We start from the raw sequence: 23169 nt of genomic DNA, 5'->3' as shown, positions 1-23169 counted from the left end.
CTCTTTCTCTCATTCTCTCTCTCAAATGAATAAAATCTTTAAAAAAATAATAAATTTTCTTCAAACAAATTCAAAATCGTACATTCTATTTTCATTCTCCCAGTTGCTACTCCTAACTTATTGTGACCCCTGCTTACACTTATTTTTTTTTTTAAGATTTTATTTATTTATTTGACAGAGAGAGAGAGGGAGAGAGCACACAAGCAGGAGGAGTGGCAGGCAGAGGGAGAGGGAGAAGCAGGCTCCCCGCTGAGCAGAGAACCCAACGTGGGGCCCAATCCTGGGACCCTGGGATCATGACCTGAGCCGAAGACAGACGCTTAAGTGACTGAGCCACCCAGGCACCCCACTTATTTTTGTTGTCATTGATTTAAGGCTTCTCAATGTCCATGGCCTCCTCAGTCTGTAGTATTCTCTTACCTCCCTCTGTTCCACATAGACTAATACCCACACATACAAGAGTTGGTGTATTTGGAATTTCTGTCCTAAGTTATAGATACACTTTCTTTGAAAACGGTTATTGATTATCATTGCTTATCAAACAATTAAACCTCAGGCAATAAGAAACTTCACTAGATTTTTGCTTGCCCCAGTTTTTTGAACTATTTTTTAAAACCATTTTAATCTGCAATTCCGTGTTATTGAGTACGTTCTCAGTGTTGTGCAACCATCACCACAATCCAGTTTCAAAACATTTTCATTTCCCCTAAAGGTAGCTCCGTACTCATTAAGCAGTCTCTTCCCATGCCTTCTCCCCCACCCCCATTAATTATATTTTTTTATGTTTTTTGATGTTTTGACATCTTTGGGGGACCTTGCTAGCTGGGGAGAGGCTTACAGAGCTAGCTAATTCCTACAGACCGTAAACTGTTGGTGGGGCCACCTTTCATGTACAAGCCAACCCATCCCAGTCCATAGCCCTAACCTCTCCTTTATCTGACTCACAGTCCCCAAGCCAGGATTTCCCCTGCCTAAAGCTACCCTGAACAACTAGGGACAGCCCCACATTCAAACTAGCAATTCTAATCTGCTTAGCCTGCCCTGCCTTTCCCACAGAAACCCCCAGAAAGGCTGTGTCCCGTGCTTTCCCCTTGCTCGTTCCTGCCTCCTGATGACGCTGGTACTTCCCTAATACCATGCCTCTTGTTCCAAGGGGAGCTGTGAGTAACATTAAACTTTTCTTTTAGTGGCATTTTCATCATTTATAAACTAAGACCCAGGCATAAATTATTGCTGTCACCCCAATGACACTAATCTGTGTACAGAAACAGGAACAGAGATCAAATATGTATTTCTTATTATATCTCACAGGTTGCTTCATTTGTTCTTTTTCTTCCATCTTTTATAGTGCTTGCACTTCTCAGAGATGTTCTAATTACCCCGTGAGTTCATCATTATTTCCTTGGAACATTCAATTGACTTGGCTACTAATGTCTGTCTATGATGCAGATGAGTTTGGCCAGGAGCTTGGTTGGGATGGAAGTTACTTGGGGCAGAGTACCCTGTATTGCAGACCAGATTCACACATTCCCTTTCCAAATGCTGACATTTGAAAAACAAGACCATGTCAATACCGTCTCTGTACACTAGTAATTCACATACTTCTCGAGTACCAATCTTTTCAGCAGAACAGCTTAACAAACATTCTGAACACACAGTATGTATACCAAGAATTGTGCTGAGCACAACTGTTGATAAAAGATGAATAAAACATGGTAGCCCCTCCCTAAGGACAATAATCTGTGACAATTAAATTGATAATATTGTAAAATGCAGGAGAAACACAACAGCAGGAATAATTTTGTCTATCTTGGGGGCTCAATAAACACTTCATAGAAGAGGTGATATGTAAATTGGGTCTTGAAGGGCAAACCCAGGGGGACTGCATTTGGTCATGCAGCATTGTCAGGAGATTTTCATAATGTGTCACTGATGGTAAGTAATTCTGTGCAGCCATTTCTCCATCCCCTTTTCCTCCACTCCTAGGACACGAGGACCTTCTACTCAGAACACTGTCTTTTTTTTTAACACAAATTCTCATGAAAAACTAGTATTAGAAAGCAAAATTTTTTTCTGTATTTCCTAGTCAAAGACCCTTTTATGCTCAAACATCCCACAGAGAGAGAGCAGAAGAGAGAACAGTCTGTTTACAGATAAAGAAACTAAGATTCACAGAAATTAGATGATTTTCCCAAGCCACAAAACAAGTCTTTGAATTTGATCTCTTAAGTAAAGTGGCCTGTAGTATAGCTCCCTGATTCGTTGTCAACCATCCTGCTCTCTCATGGGATCTAGACACATGGAAAACGCCTCTTTCAATCCAAGTCAATACAAGTTGTCAGTTACTGAGCATTTACTATGTCCAAGATGCAAAGCCAAATGCCTTAGCATTTAGTATCCTGTGTGAGATTTGGTGACCTTCCCATTCGTTCATTCATTCATTCATATATTCATCATGCAGTCAACATTCACCCTGCACCTGCTACATCCTAAACAGTGTAATAAGTGCTGAGCTCAATTCATAGGAACACATTATAAGGTGGGGCCTTAAACAAGACATTACTTAACACTCTCACTGACTAGTTCTTCAGATATTAACAGCTCCTATCCTATTTTTCCAACATTTTCTATTGCCTTGACACAATTGATTTAGGAACTGGTGTTGTACCTGCAGTTCATAATTATTAATATGGACAGTCCTTTCATTGAACAGATGAGGAAACTGGGACTGAAAGTGGGGAAATAAATGCCCAAGGATGTATAGCATGTCAATAATAGAGCATGGGCTAGGGGCGCCTGGGTGGCTCAGTTGGTTAAGCGACTGCCTTCGGCTCGGGTCATGATCCTGGAGTCCCGGGATCGAGTCCCGCATCGGGCTCCCTGCTCGGCAGGGAGTCTGCTTCTCCCTCTGACCCTCCTCCCTTTCATGCTGTCTCTCATTCTCTCTGTCTCAAATAAATAAATAAAATCTTTAAAAAAAAAAAAATAGAGCATGGGCTAGAATCTGTATATCATAACACCCTCGCCAAAAATCTTTCCATATTTCTTACTCCTCATAATTCACATAAGTGCCTTATTAAAGCTAGATGACAGGGTTAAAAGAATGCCCCCAGAAGGATCACTCTTAACCTCTTATCTACTTACTGAAACCAAGAGAAGACAGTAGTAACATGACTGGAGGACAGCGGAGATGAAGGATGGAAGTGAAAAGCATATTCTTACAGTGAAGATGTTTACACTCAGGCTAACATCTTCAGGAAATGCTCAGAAAATGAAAGAGAATGCCCTTTGGTAGTTTAATAATCATTGACTTCTGCTTCAGGTCTTGACAGAGGAATGATTGTGGATTTGCTCTCTTGACAAAAAAACAAACAAACTATGAAACTGAACAAAATAATATGAAGCACCTGAATATATGGATACTGAAACTCACATAAAATATTAAATTCTTGCTGTTTTCAGGCATTGACAGATAGCACAAGACTTTGAGTCTTGAGTAAAGAAACATGATAAGTCCCACAATGGCTTTGGCTTTCTGCCTGGGGCCTCTTTCTGCTTTTGGCACAGAATGGTGGGGCTCAAGCTGAAAGTTGATTTTAATGAGCTCAGAAGGCAGATATTGGAATTCTAGGCTACTGAAATAGCTGGATGTTACAGGACAAAGAAATAGAGAAAAGGAAGCCTTGTGGTAGGAGCAAGGATAGAGTTTTGTGTAGGGATTCACTTTGGGTTGTTGGCTAAGGGCTGACTGGCTGTGTATGTTTAGAATGAGACTTGTCTATGAGGCCCAGCACAGATTGCCTGTGGTGGGGCTAAGGACTGAATGATGATGCCAAAGTTCATGCACTGCTGGGAAATTGTAGGAGATTCTAGTCACCCGAATGAAGAGACCTCACTGAGCACTTAAGGCTTTCAGTTGAGACTCCAGAACAGCTATACCTTAGAGTGGGGACCATGCCCTTGAGTAAGGGCCACACCCTGGGGCTAAGTTCAAGATGGAAATAGAACTTAAAAAAAGAATTAATACACACTTGACCTTACCAAAAGAATCTGCCAGTAATTTACCTGCCTGCCAGGACAAATTCAGTGTCTCTAAAGGAAGACTGTATTACCCAAACTCTCTGCAGTTTGTCATCACAATGTCTAACATACAAACATAAATTAGTGGACATATAAAGAGTCAGAAGATGTGGCCCCTACTTAAGAGGGAAAAGCAATCAATAGACCCTGAAGTGACACTGAAGTTTGAATTTGCAGGCAAGTACTTCCAAGTTGCTATTATACATACATTCAAAGACTTAGAAGGTGGATAAAATGAGTAAACATACAGAGAAATGGAAATTGTAAGAAATTTACCAAATAAAAATTCTAGTACTAGAGATGAAATTTTAAAATTCACCAGATGAGATCAAAAGTGGATCAGAGATTGTATTAAAAAGGGTTAGTGGACTTGGATACTGATCAATAGAAATCACCTAATCTGAAAACCAGGGAAATAATATTGAAAAAAATTAACAGAACCTTGGTGACTTTGTGGGTTGATACCAAGAGGTCTACATGGGTGTGATTGTAATCCTGGAGGAAGAAGAGAAAGGAAATGGGGCAGAAGAATAATGCTGGAAAAAATAATTACCAAAACCTTCCCAAATTTGCTGAAAAACCTTAACTTACATTCCCAAGAATCTCAGCAAACCCCTAGCAGGAAAAATACAAAGAAAACCACACTTCAGCACATCATAGTCACACTGCTGGAAACCAAAGAAAAGGAAAATACTAAAAGTGGCCAGAGGAAATATGATACATTATATACAGAGAATGATGATACAAATGATGGATGACTTCTCATCAGAAACCATGGATGTCAGAGCGAGTAGAACATTTTTTTTAATGGCTAAAAGAAAAAAAAAAATCTCAAAATTCTCTTTTCAGAATAAAGTACCTTCAAGTGTGTTGGCAAAATAAAAGAGTTTTTCAGGGGCGCCTGGGTGGCTCAGTCATTAAGCGTCTGCCTTCGGCTCAGGTCATGATCCCAGGGTCTTGGAATCGAGCCCCGCATCGGGCTCCCTGCTCCATGGGAAGCCTGCTTCTCTGTCTCCCACTCCCCCTGCTGTGTTCCCTCTCTCGCTGTCTCTCTCTCTCAAATAAATAAATAAAATCTTTAAAAAAAAAAAAAAGGGGGATGAGGAGTACTAGAAAGGAAAGTAAATATGGAAGACTGTTTATTATTAAAAATATATATATTTGTATATATGTGTGTATATGACCATTTAAAGCAGAAATTTGTAACAATGTTGTAACTATGTAATGCGTGTGATGACTGTTGTGAAGGATGGGAGTGCACTTATACAATTGCTATGTACTTAAGGCTTACATGAAGTGGTACAATAGTAATTCTAAGTATATACTAAGTAATTCTAAGTATACTAAGTACGAAGTTAAGAATATATATTGCGATCCCTGGAAAGACCGCTAAAAAATAATGTAAAGAGATATAGCTAAAAGTCAAAAGAAAAATTAAAGTGGAATTCTAAAAAGTATTTCATTTACCCAGAACAATGCAGGAAAAGAGAAACAGGGAAACCAAAACAGATGAGACAGACCGAAAACAAATAGCAAAATCGTAGACCTGTATCCATCCAAATCAATAAATTACATGTAAATGGGCTAAATACTCCAGTTAAAAGATAGAGATTGTCAGACCAGATGAGAATGCAAGACTCAATCGTATACTGTCTGTAAGGGACACTCTTTAAATACAAAAGGACAAGGGACTGAAAATAGAAGGTAGTATGCAGAACGATGCTACCACCCCACCCTCATCCCCAGAAGCTGTGAATATCTTATGTAGCAAAAGGGACTTTGCAGATATGATCAGAGTGATGCACCTTGAGATGGGGCAACTATCCTGATTATACAGTGGCCCGTTCTAATCACGTGAGTCCTTAAAGGCAGAGAACCTAAAAAAGAAAAGAAAAGAAAAAAACAAAAATGGTAACTGTGTGAAGTGCAGGACATGTTACTTAGCTTGACCATGGTGATTATTTCACAGTGCATACATCTATCAAAACATCAAGTCATATACCTCAAATATAAATTATATATATAAATACAATTTTTTTCAGTTATACCTCCATAAGAATGGAAAAAATAAAAGCCCCTCTCCCTCCACAAAACCCAGACCTGACCACAAGAAGAGCTGGCAGGAAGACCCTTTCCTGGCTGTGGTCAGGAAGAGATGTTAGGGTGGGAGAAGCTGTAGTGACACTCTACCTCAGGCTGCAGGTGGACGAAGGCGCCATGAGGAAGGAGTGTAGGGGGCCTCTCGAAGCCAATAAGGCCAGGACATTATTCTCCTCTAGAGCCTCCAGAAGGAAAGCTGGCACTTCCAACACCTTGATTTTAGCTCAGACCCTTGAGATCTGTGTCAGACTTCTGACCTATTACCTCACAAAACAAAGACAATAAATTTGTGTTATAAGCTTTAAGTGTGCAGTAATCTGTTACAGAAGCAACAGAAAACCAGTGCAGGGTAGAGAAAGATGTATCAGACAATAGGAAAACCCAAATGGCTACATTAATACCAGGTAAAGTAAACTTAAAGACAAAAAGTGATGATTGCTTCTCGGCCTTTTGGCTAAGATCAAGTGTAAAGACAAAAAGTGATACCAGGGGCGCCTCAATGGCTCAGTTGTTAAGCGGCTGCTCAGGTCATGATCCCAGGGTCCTGGGATCGAGCCCCACGTCGGGCTCCCTGCTTGGCGGGAAGCCTGCTTCTTCCTCTCCCACTCCCCCTGCTTGTGTTCCCTCTCTCGCTGTGTCTCTCTGTCAAATAAATAAATCTTTAAAAAAAAAAAAAAAGTGATACCAGTGATAAAGAGGGACATTTCATACTGATCAGGGTCAATTCATCAGGAAGATACAATAGCCATACAAGTATATGTACTGAACAAGAGCTCCAAAATACATGAAGTAAAAATGGACAGAATTAAAGAAAGTGATAGACAAATCCACAATCACCAGTTGGAGACTTTAAACTGTTCTCTCAGCAGTTGATAGAACAATAGGACAAAACGAATCAGTAAACCAGTAAGGACTTAGATCTGAACAACAGTTGACCTAACTGACATTTTTAGAACACCATACCCAAATTTAGCACACACGTCCTTGTGCACACGGTACATTCACCAAGATAAACTACATGCTGGGCCATTAAACAAGTCTCCATAAATTTTAAAGGATGGAAAGACTACCAGGAAAAACAAAAGAAGAAGTTATACTAAGTATGTTCTTTGACCACAAAAGAATTAAATTAGAAATAAGTAACAATAACAGATGTTTAAAAAACACCAAAGAGGGGCGTCTGGGTGGCTCAGTCGTTAAGCATCTGCCTTCGGCTCAGGTCATGATCCCAGGGTCCTGGGATCGAGCCCCACATAGGGCTTTCTGCTCCACAGGAAGCCTGCTCCTCCCTCTCCCACTCCTCCTGCTTGTGTTCCCTCTCTCGCTGTCTCTCTCTCTCTATCAAAATAAATAAAATCTTAAAAAAAAAATAAAAAAAACACCAAAGAGTTAGAAATTAAAATGCTTCTAAATAATCCATAAATAAAAGAAATCATATGGAAAAATAGAAAATATTTTGAAGTAAAGGAAAAGCACAGTTATGTCAAAATTCATGGTTTGCTCCTGAAGCAGTGCTCAAAGGTAAAGGCGTATCTTTGCAAGCCTCTTGAAAGACATGTTCAACATTCAGAGTGCTTTCAGCTGTCCAGTGAGAACTGCTCTTCCTTTCAGACAGTCCTCTGGGCAGCTGTTTTTCACTGTATCGATCATAGCATTTTAATACATGTGTTCATTAGCATTCCAGCGTCTTCCTTTCTAGACTCCGAAAGCCCTTCAAGGACTTTAAAGATTGCCATCCTCTTCAGCGTTCTCTCTTGGTTCTGGCACAAGGCCTGAAAGAAGGATTGGGAATGAGCCTCATCTCCACGACAACCCGGTGGAGGCGGGCAGGGTCAGGCTTTGAGCCCCGTGGCTCAGGAGACCGAAGCCCCAGGTCACTCAGTGAACAGGTGACAGAGCCAGTTTTCCAGTATTCCTCACTCATGTCCCTGGCAGGCCCTCAGCTGCGGACGGAGCTGTCAGGGTTAGAAGTGTCTCCTCGACGGAGGGGCAAAACTTGATACCAAAGTCACTGTTAAACCTTCAGCAGCTATCAGAACATCATCTTGTAGCCTTCTTGCTCCAGAGGATCGGTGAGGGTACTTCTGAGTTCTCGGAGGCTCTTCGTAAAGCCTTGAGGACGCCGTCCACACTGACCCCCGCTTTCTGCGGCAGGTGGGAAAAGCGAGGCCTAGGTGTGTCCGGGGGCTGTGGCCGAGCGGGGAGGCAGTGAGCAGGTGGGGGAGCGCGCAGCCCCGCAGGTCCCACCCCCAGCCTGCTGCTGCACCCTCACAGGAAGTGCTTCGGGGCTTGAGGCCGGGGCCTGGGGGTTCCGGGTGGTGCAGTGGTTACACCGCCCACGCCAGTGGGGCTCTGCGCGCTGAGCCTCTCGTTCCTCTCTCTGCTCCCTAGCTTTCAGTTTGTAACTGGGGTTCGTTTCCCCTTTGTCTCTGGTTCAGCTTCCTTTTCCTGTTTGGTTTTAAGTAGAGTCTAAACATCAAGTTGCTGCCCTCCGAGGGTCTGTGGTCCTCTGATCGGCATAGCCTGTGGGAGTACAGGACTCACCTCCTCAGATTTCCCTGTGCTAAAGCCTTTCAGCCATGGCCACGGGGTGAGTATGGGGACCAAAAAGGGGACAGAGGACTGTCAAGGGGGAACCTAGACTCATAATGGTGTAGAGCTGAAGGGACCATAGAAATCATCCCAGATCCCCTTGTTACACTAATGGGGAGATCAAGGACCAGAGGGCTGGGGACTTACTTACCCAGGGTCACACAGCAAGTTAGTCACAGAGCCCACCCCCTCTCCATCTGCTGGTCTGTCATTACTCGGGCCCATGTCTCCTGATGTCTGTGATCTTTAATGGCTTCTGTGTTGAAAGCCCTACTCAGAAGTCAGACATCTGCCTCAGATTGTAGAGGGGGTCTGAACCATCTAAGGGCGTTGTGGGTTGGCTCTGAGGTCTTTGGCTCTTCTCTCCAGAATGGCCTGAAAACATTCAGGTTGTTTTCTCTAAATACTGGGCAAAGAGGGAAGCACTGAGGTTCCTTTTTTAGTAGAAACTTCATGAACTGACTAGCAGAGTCCTGACCTGCTTGAGAGGTTGGTGACTGACTCAGGCCATCGGCCTCTCGGACTCCTGCTCGGTCCGTGTGTAGGCGGCAGCCAGTCCACATTGTGCACGTCTAATTGTGAGTGCACTCTCTAAAGATGGGGTGGCACTTTGGATGTGATTGTCCCCACCCTGCGACCCCATGAAAGATTGTAGGTGATAAGACAGTTTTATCCTCTGGGATTTTTGATGTTTGCTTGATTAACTCATTACAACTTTGTGTCTCAGCGTGAAATGATAATCCCTCACCTTACAAAGTACTTTACAGTTTCCAAAGTGCTGTTTCACCAGTTTTCTTACCTGGTTCTTTCAACCGCGTCGGGTGGATCAGGAAGGTGCTATCACTCCGGCTTTGAGGAGGAAGAAGCCTAGCCCCTGGAAAGCAGTGGCACTGGCCCAGGGTCGCACAGCTGGGAGAGGCAGGACAGCCGCACCCTGCGTTTTTTCCAGGGCTCCACACAGGCGCTCTGGAAGCATTTGGCAGTGAGCTAATAAAACTGGCCCTACAGTAAGTAGCTCTTGGCCGATACTCCTCCTTCTCAGCAGAAGCGGGTATTTGGTCAGGGGGCGTAGCAGCCTTGGCCGGGCTCTTGGAACCCTTTCCTCTAGGCCCAGAGTCGCCAGGGCCAGGGAAACCCGCTGTCTCTTTATGGTTGGCTTTATTCCTGCTCCTTTGCAACCGGGTTTCTATCATTTTAGTAATTTTCCTATAACTTTAAAGGACTTGTAGGTGGAGCTGTGGAGAACAGAATAATTTCAAAGGCATGTGAACTTCCAGAGTGGGTAAGGACCAGAGTCGTTTTCAGCTGTGAATTACAGTGTGAAAAGCCCAGGCAGTTTGCTCTATCCTGTCAACTGCTGCTGCAGAAAAATGAATCTGAAGTAAATGGGGAGGAAGCAAAACAGTTTTTTTAAAGGTCTTTTTTTTTTTTTTAAGATTTTATTTATTTATTTGAGAGAGAGAGAATGAGAGAGAGCACATGAGAGGGGGGACGGTCAGAGGGAGAAGCAGACTCCCTGCCGAGCAGGGAGCCTGATGTGGGACTCGATCCTGGGACTCCAGGATCATGACCTGAGCCGAAGGCAGTCGCTTAACCAACTGAGCCACCCAGGCGCCCTAAAGGTCTTTTAAAATAGTAAGAGTCTTAAGAGTTTTCCATCTTGAAAGGCCCTAGAGACGATCCATAGCCGATCATCCAGGTTAGTGGTGCTTTAGGCCTCTTACCCTCCACTTCAACCAAATTAACTGTCTTTTATCTTGTTTAAGTATTATTCGGTATTTCTTTGAGGGAAAAAAATGTGCATTGTTGGCAGTGTTGGTTTTGAAGTCTGAAAACGTCCTCGCGAGCCCAGTTCTGAGGTATACAGATCAGGAAATGGAGGCGCAGAGTCCAGGCAGGACTGGTCTGGTGGATGAAGTAGTGGCCCAAGCCTCCCCATGCAGGGCTGCTGGGGCACCATCAGAAGCAACAAGCACAGCAGCTAGAAAACCTGCAAGCTCTTTGGTTCTCCTCCTGCTGACCTAACGGGAATATAACATCTAGGTTCAGAGTCACCATCGTGCCTGTGGTGGGGATCCACAGGGCCTTCGAACCATGAAAACTTGTCTTCCAGCCCCCGCTCTGGCCACCCATAAGCCAAGAAGCATTTCCCCGCGTGCTTAGCCCTGGGCTGGGAGCGGGAGTGCGCCGAGCACATGGCCATGTCCAGCCTGCTCTCGTTGGCAGCGTTGCCTTTCATTCTGCCAGCAGTCCCGTGGGCAGTAAGTCTTGTTTTTATTGCTTCCATTGCACAGAGGAAGAAACCAAGGCAAAAAAGGAGCACCTTGCCAGGAAACGTAGCCTTGAGCTCCTGGCTCCTGCCTCCAGAGGCTTAGTTCTTTGCCCTTCCGCACTGCCTGAGAGCTGGTCTCTGCTCAGAGATGTAGAGACACGCAGGGTCGGGGAGACAGCACTCAGGAGTAGAGAGCCACGAGTCCCCAGCGCCACGCGGCACACACAGTGATGAGTGTAGACGGGAAGGGCAACAGGAGCTGAGAAGTTGGGGCTGCCAGGAATGACTCTGAGGAGAAAGTGGGACCTCGGGTGAACTCTGAAGGATAGCGCATGATCTTTAGAAAGGAACCAAACAAGCATCCCAGTCAGCATCAGCCAGGGGCTGCTCTGGGTCCCAGGGGAACAGGGGAACGAGAGAGGCCGTCTTGTCCTGAAACTGTACCGGAGGCAGGGTAGGGAGGAGAGTCAAGAAACCATAAGTCAAAGATAAGAGAGAGACCAAACAGTACCAGAGGCTGGTTGCAAATGACTACGCACCAGGTGAGGGACATTTATTCAGACACCTTAGCCATGAGGTCACGAGGCTGCCATGCAAAAATCTGAACATGGAACATGAGGTGGGGGCACGTGGGGAGAGACAGCAAGTGTAAAGGCCCTGACAGGGGAACAGTTTGGTGGGGTCAGGGGTCAAGGAACAGGGAGGCTGAAGCTATATGAACCAAGGGAGAGGGAAGGGTGATACGGGCCGAGAAGTGGACAGGCCTTCTCACACAGCCGACAAGCCTGGTGAGGAGGTTAGGTTTTATTCATTGTGTCTCAGGAAGCCTTTGGAGGGTGGTTAGCACAAGGAAAGGCATCGATGGAGATTTAGGAAACTCATCCTGGCCACTGGGTGGCTAATGCTCTGTGTTGTGGCAAGAGTGGAGGCAGGAAGACCTCCGGGCGCTCTTGCGGTCGTCCAGGTAGGAGGGGGCAGCTGGGGCTGGGGCTGGGACTGGGGCGGTCAGTGTAGGTGGGGAGCGGTAGCCGGATTCGGGATGCGCTTTGGAGGAACGGCCTCCAGGACATCCTGCTGGGTCACCTGTGGGTCACCTGTGGGTATGAAGGAAAGTGAATCAAACCGGACTCAGGTGGCCTTGGTTTCTTTTGCCACAGTGGGGGTGGGAGGCTTGATGTAAGCAGCTGGAGTGCCAGCTGGGGGGTCCGTAGGGTTTTTGAGCCTGTGCAAGACAGGCTCCCAGTAAATGTCAGTCGAACAAGTCTGCACTGAGTGGGAACCAGCTGATCCCAGGGTGCGGTAGGAAAGACTCCTGGAGAGAGTGTCTGCCCCTTTCCGGTGGAGCCAGCTAATTTCAGTCCCTTCCCTTGTCTCCCTCTTGTCCTTATTGTGCTTGGTTGGTGTTTTGTTTTTTCTAAAGGCTTATCACCTTCCAACATACTACATAACTTATTTATTTATTTTTTTAAAACCTACGTTGTGAAGTTTCTTTTTTTTAAGATTTTATTTATTCATTTGGGAGACAGAGAACACAAGCAGCGGGAGAGGCAGAGGGAGAAGGAGAAAGCAGACTCCCCACTGAGCTGGGAGCCAGACATGGGGCTCGATCTCTGGACCTGACCTGAGCCAAAGGCAAACACTTAACCATCTGAGCCACCCAGGCGCCCCTTACTTATTATTTTATTATTTATCCAACTCTCCACACCTGTAGAATCTAAGTTCCAAGAGAGGAGAGGCTTTTGTCTGTTTTGCTCACTGATGCAAAAACAATATACATTTATCGAATTGCTGGATTTCATTAACTACTTCTGATGCATGATTCTGGAGATGCCCGGGCTACCAAAGCTCCTGCTCAGTGGTGCTTCCCAGCGTGGCGTGGTAGAGAAGAGGCCAGAAAAGCAGACGTTTTGCTTGCTGTCAGGTAGTGCAGGTGCCAAGGCTCCCCGTACAGTCGGTAGTTGGGGGGCTGCTCGTGCATTCTAGCTGCTGCTTGCCCCACCGCCCTGCAGATGTTGGATTCGTGGAGGTGTGAGAAGCCTCACACAGCCTGGGTCCGGCCCACACCTTCGCCTCTGCGGCAGGGTTTGGAAGACCCCTCTAAGAGGAGCTGGTGTTTCCTTGGACGTCTTACCCTCACAGGCGAGTCAGAGAGCCCCAGAAGCTTATAGTCAGACAGGCCCTTGCAGATCACGTTGTTCAGTAGCTGCTCCCAGGGACGTGTAGCCAGACCATTTGGAGAGCTTTTTGAAACTTCTCTGTCTTCTCTCGTTCCAAAGAATCAGATGTGCCTCCAGTTAAGGCACATTACCACAATGATTCTAGGCCGTTCTCATGAGAGTGTGTTGTGTTCCTCGGGTGTCCTGGGCCGAAGATGGCTGACAACCGATCTCATCCAGTGGTTTTACTTTGGTAGCTGAACCCATAAAGGCGGAAAAAGAACAACAGCTACCCTTTCTAGAGTGTTCCGTGCCAAGCATTTTTCCGATCATGTGATGTACACTGTATTTAATCCTCATCCTCTGAGGTGTGGTACCATTAGTCCCAGCTTGCAGGTAAGAACAGGGTTCAGCAAAGAGGTCACTCATTCCAGGTCATGGTGGTATCACTTGACAGAGTTGGATTTGAAACCAGATCTCTTGTGTTCTCAAAAGCTAAGCTTAGCTGTATCCTCTTGAAGGAACTTGCCCCAAATTGCAGAGTCAAGGTTAGGATCAGGGCCTCCTAATTTCTGTTATCCTCTGTAGTCTCTGATTTCACACCGTTCATACCACGAGAGACAGGGAGACCTCCTCTGTCCTCCTGTGGCACCCTGTGCCTGTCTCTGTCAGTCATTCATCATCTGCGCACCCAGCCTGCCACAGGACATGGTATCACTCCTTTCTGCCTGTCCCTGCACTTACTTAGATGTGTAGTGAACTGAGCCGATTGCCATGCTGATGAAGGGATATTAGCTGGGGCTCGACCAGGTCTCGTTCCTTGGCTATTGATTTACCCTTGGAGATAAGCATACTCCCCCAGTCCTTGGTCCAGCCAGATCTCTATAGCTGTCCCAAGGCTGTGCTGAAACCCATTCCATTTCCACACGTGAGCAGAATCATAGACTGTGAGGACACAGGCACGTATCGGAACTTATAAATGTTTTTGAGGTTTGAGTAGTGCCAGTGTCCACATGGACAATCAGATGGCTCCCCACGGAAAGGGCTGTGTTGGTGGCCTTGAAAGAAAGTGTGGCAAGGAGGCGTGAGCTTCTGTCTAAGAATATCAGACTCTCTCAACAGTTGGTTGGAGTGTTTTTTTCCAGATTCCACTAGACTCCACAGAGAAGTGGAGAGCAGCTGTCCAAGCATCTGGGCTGGTGGCATTGTAACAGGGAAAAGGCAAACATCTTGATTGCAGGTGACGTAGCAGTCTGATCCTCCCAACCAATTTGGGTGGAACAAAAGATGTCTGGAATCACACTGAATTTAGGCTTCATTCACCCCAAGCTTTCCTTTCATTCTGACGCTTACAAAAATGGGGCTCAAACAGTCAGCATTTGAGTTTCTGCGTGTGAAAATACGCGGACCTCACCCGCTGTTTTCGTTGCTGTAGTTGAGCCGTTCTCAAATGTGGTCAGGAGAACCGCCCTAGTAGGGGTCTGTGGGTCAAAACTATATCTATAACAACACTAAGACATTGTCTGCCTTTGTCACTCTTATCCCACAAGCGCACAGTGGAATTTTCCAGAGGCCACATGACATTGTGTTGACATTGTCACTGTGACAGGTAATGAAATGTGTGCTTGTGCGTTCCTGTGTTTTAAAAAATTCTCAGTTTTAATTTCAACTGTGGTAAATACAGATAGACTTAACTACATAAACAGAAGCTTTTTGGCATCCTCAGTAGTTTTTATGGGCGTAAAGGGGTCCTGAAACAAAAGTGTCAAGAAGCACCTCTGTCGAACCGTCCATTGTGTGCGTGTACACGCACGGCAAGCATAGAATTGGTAAGCGCCCCGTCCAAGACGGCGGCTCCTGCAGCACAGGAGGGGCCCTCAGGTCTGGGGAGAAGGTGCAGGGGTCCACTTGAGGGGACACCACATTCCGAAACTGTGTGGTGGCACTGTGGGAACCCACCTCTCACAGGCATGAAATATTTCAGAATACATGTTTTAAGCTGAGAAGATAACATTAAGCATGTTTTGAGCCTGTTGCCCCTAAAGGGGGAAAAGTCACCCTATGAATGGTTAACTAACTCCCAAGGGGGAATGTACCTTACACTGGAGAGATCTGGCGGTCATTCCCTTAATCCACTTTGCCTTTGGAAGAGGAGGCAACTCCCAATATGTGCCTCCTGCTGGGCTGGGATCCAGTAAGTACCCACCATCACCTATGTTGGGTTCTGGCCGTTCACTCTGAATCTAGCCGTGAGGAAACAGCCCAGAATGTGGACAGCCTACAAGGCAATTGGCCTGAACTCTGCCCACAAAAAAGTCAACATCGATGAAAAAAAGTGGCCTAACATTCTAGCTTAAGAAAGAGTATGCAGAAAAACTAAGGATGTAATGTGTGGTGATTAACGTAACAATAAAAATTTTTTAAAAAAAGAAAGAGTATGCAGACAGCCCATCCAAATGTAATGCATGAGTAGATCCTGGACCCATAAAAATCAGAACATTTGGGGGAAATTGGATAACTTTATATGGGCTCTGTATTAGCTATTAGTAAAGTATTTTCTTAGATGTAATAATGGTATTTGACTTACACATTAGGATGTCCTTATGTTAAAGAAATGTGTGCTAAAAACCTTAGGATTGAAGTATCACGATATCTGCAACTTTCAAATGGTTCGGAAAAAAAAAACATAAAAGAGATAAGTCACATGTGGTAAAAATGCTTTACTATAAGTAAAGCAGAAAAGCCCCATTGTATGGCAGAAAGGAAGATCTGTGGTCTAGACACGGCCCTTCCACATAACACCACGGGATGCTGGGAAACATACTCCCCTTCTCCAGGCCTGTTTCCTCCATCTAAATAAAGTACTTGTGATTATTTCTCAGCTCTGACAAAGCTGTGATTCCAAGTCCCTCTGTTCCTCAATCACTGAATTGGGACATCGTAGTGTAGGCAAATTTATCCAAAGGTATTTATTGAGCAATCACTAGTCACAGGTACTAGGGCTACAGAGATGAACAATGTTTTTACCTTTTTTTAAGGTTTATTTATTTATTTATTTGACAGAAAGACACAGCGAGAGAGGGAACACAAGCAGGGGGAGTGGGAGAGGGAGAAGCAGGCTTCCCGCGGAGCAGGGAGCCCGATGTGGGGCTCGATCCCAGGACCCTGGGATCATGACCTGAGCCAAAGGCAGACGCTTAATGACTGAGCAACCCAGGTGCTCCTGAACGATGTTTTTAAAACAAACCAGAAAAAGAACTGTCCTCATGGGGGAGAGAGAAAACCAAAAGACCTTCAATACAGTGATAAGTGGTATAAGGAAAAGTGAAGCAGCCTCTTCTCAGTGGGAAGGGATCACTCTCCCAGGAGGTGACACAGAGGACAGGCTGGAGGAGAGTCCCGGCAGAGCAGGGCCTGGCATTTGAGCTACCCTGGCATCAAGGCCTGGCCTGCGGGCTCTGCACCTGCCCCTCCAGGGGATGAGCCCAAGCTCTGAACACTCCACAAGACAGAACCCAATGGTCCAAGTCCCACCTGGAAACCCGAGGTGATTCTCCAGGCCACAGTGAAGAACCTGCTGGAGACCTTGGTTTTCTCTGTAGAGACTGACAGAATAAGAGGTCATGACGGCTCTGCGTGTGGGGACAGAGGCACTTCATACTGATTCCACCCAAGTCTCCACTCATGCAGATCTGCCATTACCAGAGCCAACATTTCCTCACTCAATGTGGTAGTTCGGGAGCTAACCATGTTAGTAAACTACACTCCTGTTTATCTTCTCAGATGTATCCAAGCTCCAAGAAACTTAAAACCTAGTCAAGAAAGAGCACGTCCCTCATTTTACAGAGCCTTGCATGTACTCCCCTGAAGCCAAGTGGCTAATGACAGGCCAAGTCTGGGCAGAGCTCGGACTTTGATGCAGGGCTCCCTTCACTTCCCACACCGTCTCCATGATGGACAGTGTTGATTGGATGCCCCTGGCCTGTGTTTTTGATACACCTCTGGTCCCTGGCTCGCACCAACCACCCAGACTTTTCCTGACTTTCTGCCCCTGCTCACTGGGAAAGACTGGTCAGGAAAGAGGCAGTGTTGCAATGAACCAAGCTACTAGACTGTCAGCCAACAGAAAGTTGTAGAAAGGGGCTAAGAGGACGAGAACGAGGGCAAGTCTGTCACCTCTGGTGACTGGAAGGCCACCGATGGCCCTGGAGAGAGGGGCTGGAGTGGAGCAGGTGGGGGCCCTGCGCTCTGCTGGCAGGGGCCCGGAGGAGCCAGCGCAGTAGGCAAGGGGCGAGGGGTGCAGCGTGTGTTCGTGGAGGCGGAGTTGAAGGGTGAGTGGGAGCACCCAGGGAGTGAAGCCATAGAAGCCAGAAGCAGAGGCCTCCAGAGATGGGAGGAAGACATGTTGGGGACAGGTCACTTCATGTAACATGGGGACAAATGTGATCACTTGCTCATGAGGGTTGTTGAGCATCCCATGACATCACACGGGCTTTGACTGCGAGGGACCCGCACGTTGGGCAGGAGGGGCGCTTCATGCTTCAGAGAGAGAGGATGGCGAAGGAGAGGACGGTCCCCTCCCCACTGCACCTTGCCGTGGTGCTGGGGGGTAGCTTCGCACACCAGAGTGCCCAGACAGGTTTCCATGGCCCCCACCCCCCACGGCAGTTGCCCTGGTGCCAGCCGAGGGGCTTCCTTCCGGATGATTCTCAGCCCGCTTTTCAAGTTCACTTTTGTTGCTTACATGTTGAAAGTAAACAAGTCAGGACTTTACCAGCCGCCTCAGAGTCTGGCTCTGTTTGTGCTTGGCTTTGGGAACATTTATTTATGACCACTTCTCTCTGGCCTCCCCTATTCCCTCGTCATTTCCTAGTTCGCTCAGCACCTGCTGAGCCCGGGCTCATGAGGGCCGTGGCCCCGGACTACATCAGGGAGGGCATGGGGGGTAGCTGATGGCTCACACTGGGGCCTGCCCTCCAGCAGCTCCCCTTCTTGGGAGGAAGATAAGCCAGAAATAGCTATCACAAGGCTTGAAAGTGATCGGAGGACACAGGGCCAACGAGGGCGGCAAGGGGCAGACACACACTTGTTGAGCACATGGACTGTACTGGGGTACTGGGCACCTGCATAGAGAAAAACAGCTACGTTTTCTTGGCTCCATCTTTAGAAGAGAATTCCTCCCGTAGAACCCCATGATTTCCCTGTGGTGGCACTGGCATGTGCCCATTTCGTAACTGTTCATGTTTCCTGCTAGACTGTAATATCCTTCAGGGCGGGGACCTCTCCTGTTCATCCCCAGAGGCTCGCGGCGCGCCTTTTCCCTAGTAGTTACCAAGTGAACGGGGATGAACCAGATGTTTGCTGAAGGCAGTAGCACTTGGCCTGAGCTTTAAGGGAAGGTGAGACGCAGACCTGTGGACGCAGGAGGGAGGAGGCACCTTAGGCAGAGGGAACTCCTTTCTTCTTCAACTTCTTGAGTAATACTGGCAAGACATTTTAACTGGCCCAGCGTCAGGAGGATGCTTTTGTGGTCAGCCCAGGCTTTACCACCAGGCTGCCAGTTGGGCTGTGCGGACAGACTGCCCTTCCTCACAGTTGGTGCCAGGCACAGTGTGGGCAGCCCAGTGCCCAGAGAGCACAAAGAATTTGCCCTATTGTCTCGAGATGCCAAAGACAAACAGGTGGGACAGGAATTGTGGCCTAACCCTTTGACCACCCCACAGGGAAGCCTTGAGGAAGCGGTCCTTGTGTTGGTGGCACTTATGGCCAGCAGAGGGACCCGAGGTAGAAGGCTGTTGGGAGTCCCCTGCCGTGAGAGCTGTTCTGTGCCAAGGCACAGGATATGCTAGTTGGGTTCAGAGAAGGACCATCTAACTCAGCCTGGGGCTTCCAGGAGAGCTTTCTAGCAGAAGTAATATGTATCTCAAGTCTGTAGGATGAGTAGGAATTATTGGTAGACTAGGCTGGAAAAAGCATCCCAGGCCGAGGGAATAGCAAGAACTAGAGCAGAGGGGCATAGAGAAGAGGGAGAGTGGTTCACGAACAAGGTGGGCAAGACGCAGAATGTGAAGGGCCACGTGCCCGCCAAGAGCAGGGACTGGATCCCAGTCTTCGGTGCTGTGGGGCTCCAGGTGCTATTCCAAGTGTTTGTACATGCGAAGGATCTCCTGAAGAGGGGTCTGAGAATGTTGCATTTTAATAAACACCTTACCTGATTCTTACGCTGCGCACAGTTTTGAGAACCATGGGCACAAAGTGAGAAGAGAAGAAATTCCAAATGGTTCGCATTGGGGAGCACCAAGATTTAAAGTGGTTTTACGATCTGTTTTGGAGCAAAGTCCCCTTGAGAACACAGTAAAAGCCTCCTTCAGAAAGTTTGCACACTCACTTCTGCAAATAATTTCAGGGAGTTCTTAGACTCGTTAAGCCTTTCTGTGGCCCACTTTCACACCCCTCCTGTAAGTGGCGAGTAGAAGACCTCGAACGGAGAAGCCTTCAAGGAGCCACCAGAGAGAAATGAGGGCCGGGGAATAGACAGAGGCAGAGGCAGGAGAGATTTTCAAAAGTATGGACATTGTCGCAGCATTTGTTCAGTAAGAGGTGAGAGGTCTGAGAACTGCAGAGCAGCTGCCTGCACTGGGAAGCGCGCACCAGCAACTTTGTGCAGAGCTGTTTAAGTGTATGTACATCAGGGACAGAAGCCAGGTTCCAAAGGGGCCTGGAGCATGAGCAAGTGGCAGGGAGATGGGGGAAGCAGGCAGACAGGAGCCTGATGGAAGAGAAGGGAGAGCCAAAGGGAGCAGCCAGGGGTAGGCAGCGGGCACCCACTCACACCGACTGACATCAAACTCACGTTCATGGGTGTTTATCAGGTGCTTAACCCTGTGTTGGCTATTGAGTGAAAGATAAAGAAGGCACTCCCAGGAGGGTGACTGCTCACCCTGGTCTACCTGGGACTGTCCAGGTTTTCATACCAAATAACCTGCCTCCCAGGAAACTGCTCAGTCCCAGGCGAACCCGGTCCCCAGTCCTGCCAGGGAGACAGAGTCGGACAGTGTGATGAGCTGTTCTGTCTGCAGGGGGCGACTATGTCAGGGCACTGGGCTGAGCAGAGGGCTTTGCCAGAGCTGGGGGACTGGGAGGTACATCTGAGGACAGGGCATGTGGCTCCTTGGCCAGAGGGGTTGGAGAGGGCAGCCCACCCTTACCCAGAGCAGCCTTCCGTCTCCCCAGGCCTGGGCAGGCAGGTGGGCGAGGCTGAGGGGCTCCTGCAGGCCCACCTCAGAGTTGCAGCTTCCCAACTCTCCAGTCCCAGGCGTTGTGAGACAGAGAACAGTGTTGGTAATCTGTAACAGATGCTTTTACTTGGCAGCTACTTGCTCTCGGAGAATAAATGGAGTAGGATTGTAAATGGAATGTTCCCACGGGCTCACAGTCATAAACGCATTTACTCAGAGTCGTGTATTCAACAAACAGTTATTAGTGTGTACAACATATAAGGGACTGGGGTTACAAAGGGGGAAACAGCAAGGTCCCGCTTCGAGGAGCTCGCAGTCTAGTGGGGAAGGGGATGCAGACGCAGATACTGAGGAGCAGGACCAACTGTGAAGTGCTGTGATAAGCCGCAGGGACAGCGCAGTGCTGCGGGGTCCGCCTCTGGCCAGAGGGGTCTCAGTGCTGTACTGTTCCCAGCCCATCCCCAGACCCAGTTCTCCAGCAAGCATCCGTGGTTAGCCCTGTTCCTCTCTGTTCCCTTTTTGGCTTTACATCCTTTGTCCTTACTTGAATTTACACACTGTCCTTTAAGTGTTTGTTGAAGAAGCCTTGAAAGATACTTGGAGGGTGGAAGGAGGTTCCCAGCTGACTGCCCCGGAGGGCACGTGGCTGGGATGGAGGGTGTGAGCCTGGGAGAAGTTCAGAAACTCCTTCCCAGTCATGTCGGTCAGGCCCCACAGCTGAGGGGGCAGAGATCCTGCACTTTTCCAGAAGCACTGATAGGGCAAGAGCGTAAGGCGTACTTTCGGCCGCCTGCAGGGCAGGCTGTGCCACAAGCTAGTTTTCTCTCCAAACACGTGAGTGGTTTTTTTATGTCAGCTCGAGGAAGATCCCTGGTTGCATACAGAAAGTTCGGGGTGCGGCTTGCTCATTTTCTTTTTAAGTGAGGGATATCAACAGATCTTCAGGAGCAGTCTCTGATGTGTGGTCTGAAGGGGTTAAATGCTGAACCAGTGACAAGACCTTGCTTGGGCCTGGGCTCAGAAAGTACTGGGGTGCCTGGGTGGCTCAGTCGGTGAAGCGTCTGCCTTCAGCTCAGGTCATGATCCTGGGGTCCCAGGATCAAGCCCCTCAGGCTCCCTCCTCAGCGGGGAGCCTGCTTTGCTTCTCTCTCTGCCCCTCCCCCTGCTCTGCTCTCTCTTGCTATCTCTCAAATAAATAAATAAAATCTTAAAAAGAAAAAGTACTCACTGCTGTCTGATGGACCCCCGCGGTCAGATTAGCCTTGAACGGTTGGGGAAACCAAGGCCCAGAGTCACACAGTCTTTCTCCTCTAAGCTCCTGACAAAAGGGTTCTTCAAAGCTTCGTGAATGTCTCACCTGCCTCTAGGAGGGAAATGACAGGCTTCAATATTTACAAATTCCTGTGCCCACAAATACCTGTACAAAAGCCCAGATGACAATGGGATTGGATGACTTTGTTCCAAGAGAACCTTCTTCTGGGAGAGAGACTCTGGTGGTTCCTACTGCTCAGAGCAGCCTGTTAGGTCCCCAGGGGAAAAGTCCACCAGCCGGTGATGGGGTACCATATAGAACAAACCAAGCACTGTATTTTGACTGATTTCCCCCACCAATCAGCTGGTTGTTTTGATCACATAAAGACAGCCTGTCAGAGATGAAGCCCTCCTCAGAACTGACCTCAGCTTCCCCCCCAGCTTCATGCACTTTGGGGCTCCCCAGAGCCGGGAGGGTGGGGAGCTCTCGAGGCCATGTGGGCACAGGCGCAGATTATATGCGGCCTGCTGAGGGGAAGGAGGAACTGTCTGTTTTCAGTTAGTAAAGGGAATTTTATATATACGTTTTTTGTAAATAGTTCATACGTCCGGTCAGTAATAGTTTTAAAAAAGAAAACATTTGTCTGACTGCCCTCAAATGATAACTGATGGAGACAAATGAAGTGTCTGATGCGTGTGGATGGTACGGAGTTTTCATATCCAGGGAAGACGCAGAGAAGACCGTTGTCTGGATGGAGCTCAGAGACCGTGTCTGGGCTGGGTGGCAATCAAGATTTTATGAAAACAAAAATCCCAAAGGGATATAAGCAAGGTGAATCTTTAGTAGAAGAAATGGGTATTTTCTTGCATTTAGGTTTTGTTAGTGGAGATAAAATAAGCTGAGACCAGCAAGCGCTATTCAAATGGGGAAGAAAGAATAGGGTTTTTTGGTTTAACTCCAAGCTCAGTTTGAACCTGAAGTATTAACAACAAGGAGCCGTGGCTATAATTACAACAAGAAAATTCGTTCTTGGTGTTCCAGCACCTACTAGGGGCAAGCACAGTAGTGGGTACCTTCCACTGTCCCCCACACCACCCCAAGAGATGAGTGGTGACCCCAGGCACACGCCAGCCTCCAGGAGCTGCGGTTCCTGGCAGAGCACGCTGGCTGTGCGCCTCCCCCACCGAGAATCCCACATCCCCGTCCTCAGCTCGCCTGTGGTTGCAGCTCTTCGTCTGAAGCACACGCAGTGTTTTCTCCAGAAAGCCCCTCCAGGTTCACTGAAGTGTGTGATGAGTTGTTGCATTTTCGGGGTAGTTGCGAGCTGTTTGAGGGCAGGGACTGTCATATTCGTCTCTGCATCACTAAATGTTTTTGACTCACTGGCATCTGTGCTTGTCAGACTAAGATGAAAATATCCTACCCAGGGGCACCTGGGTGGCTCAGTCGTTAAGTGTCTGCCTTCGGCTCGGGTGATGA

The 23169-nt window shown here is 47.5% G+C and overlaps 1 protein-coding gene across 1 annotated transcript in view; it reads left to right on the top strand.

The window, feature by feature from the left end:
- The first annotated feature begins 8556 nt into the window (after positions 1–8556).
- Positions 8557–23169, top strand: part of EVL (Enah/Vasp-like) — a 74303-nt gene continuing 59690 nt past the window's right edge. Inside the window, exon 1 of the mRNA XM_034992889.1 lies at positions 8557–8770. Within this exon, the coding sequence (XP_034848780.1) occupies positions 8760–8770 (11 nt within the window). The 5' untranslated portion in view covers positions 8557–8759. The remainder of the gene's footprint in view (positions 8771–23169) is intronic.

Source organism: Mirounga leonina, unplaced genomic scaffold (assembly GCF_011800145.1).
Source record: "Mirounga leonina isolate KUSES-001 unplaced genomic scaffold, KU_Mleo_1.0 Mir_82, whole genome shotgun sequence".
NCBI classification, from domain to species: domain Eukaryota; kingdom Metazoa; phylum Chordata; class Mammalia; order Carnivora; family Phocidae; genus Mirounga; species Mirounga leonina.
Note: the sequence above shows the minus strand (reverse complement) of the source record. Positions and strands in the feature narration are given on the sequence as shown.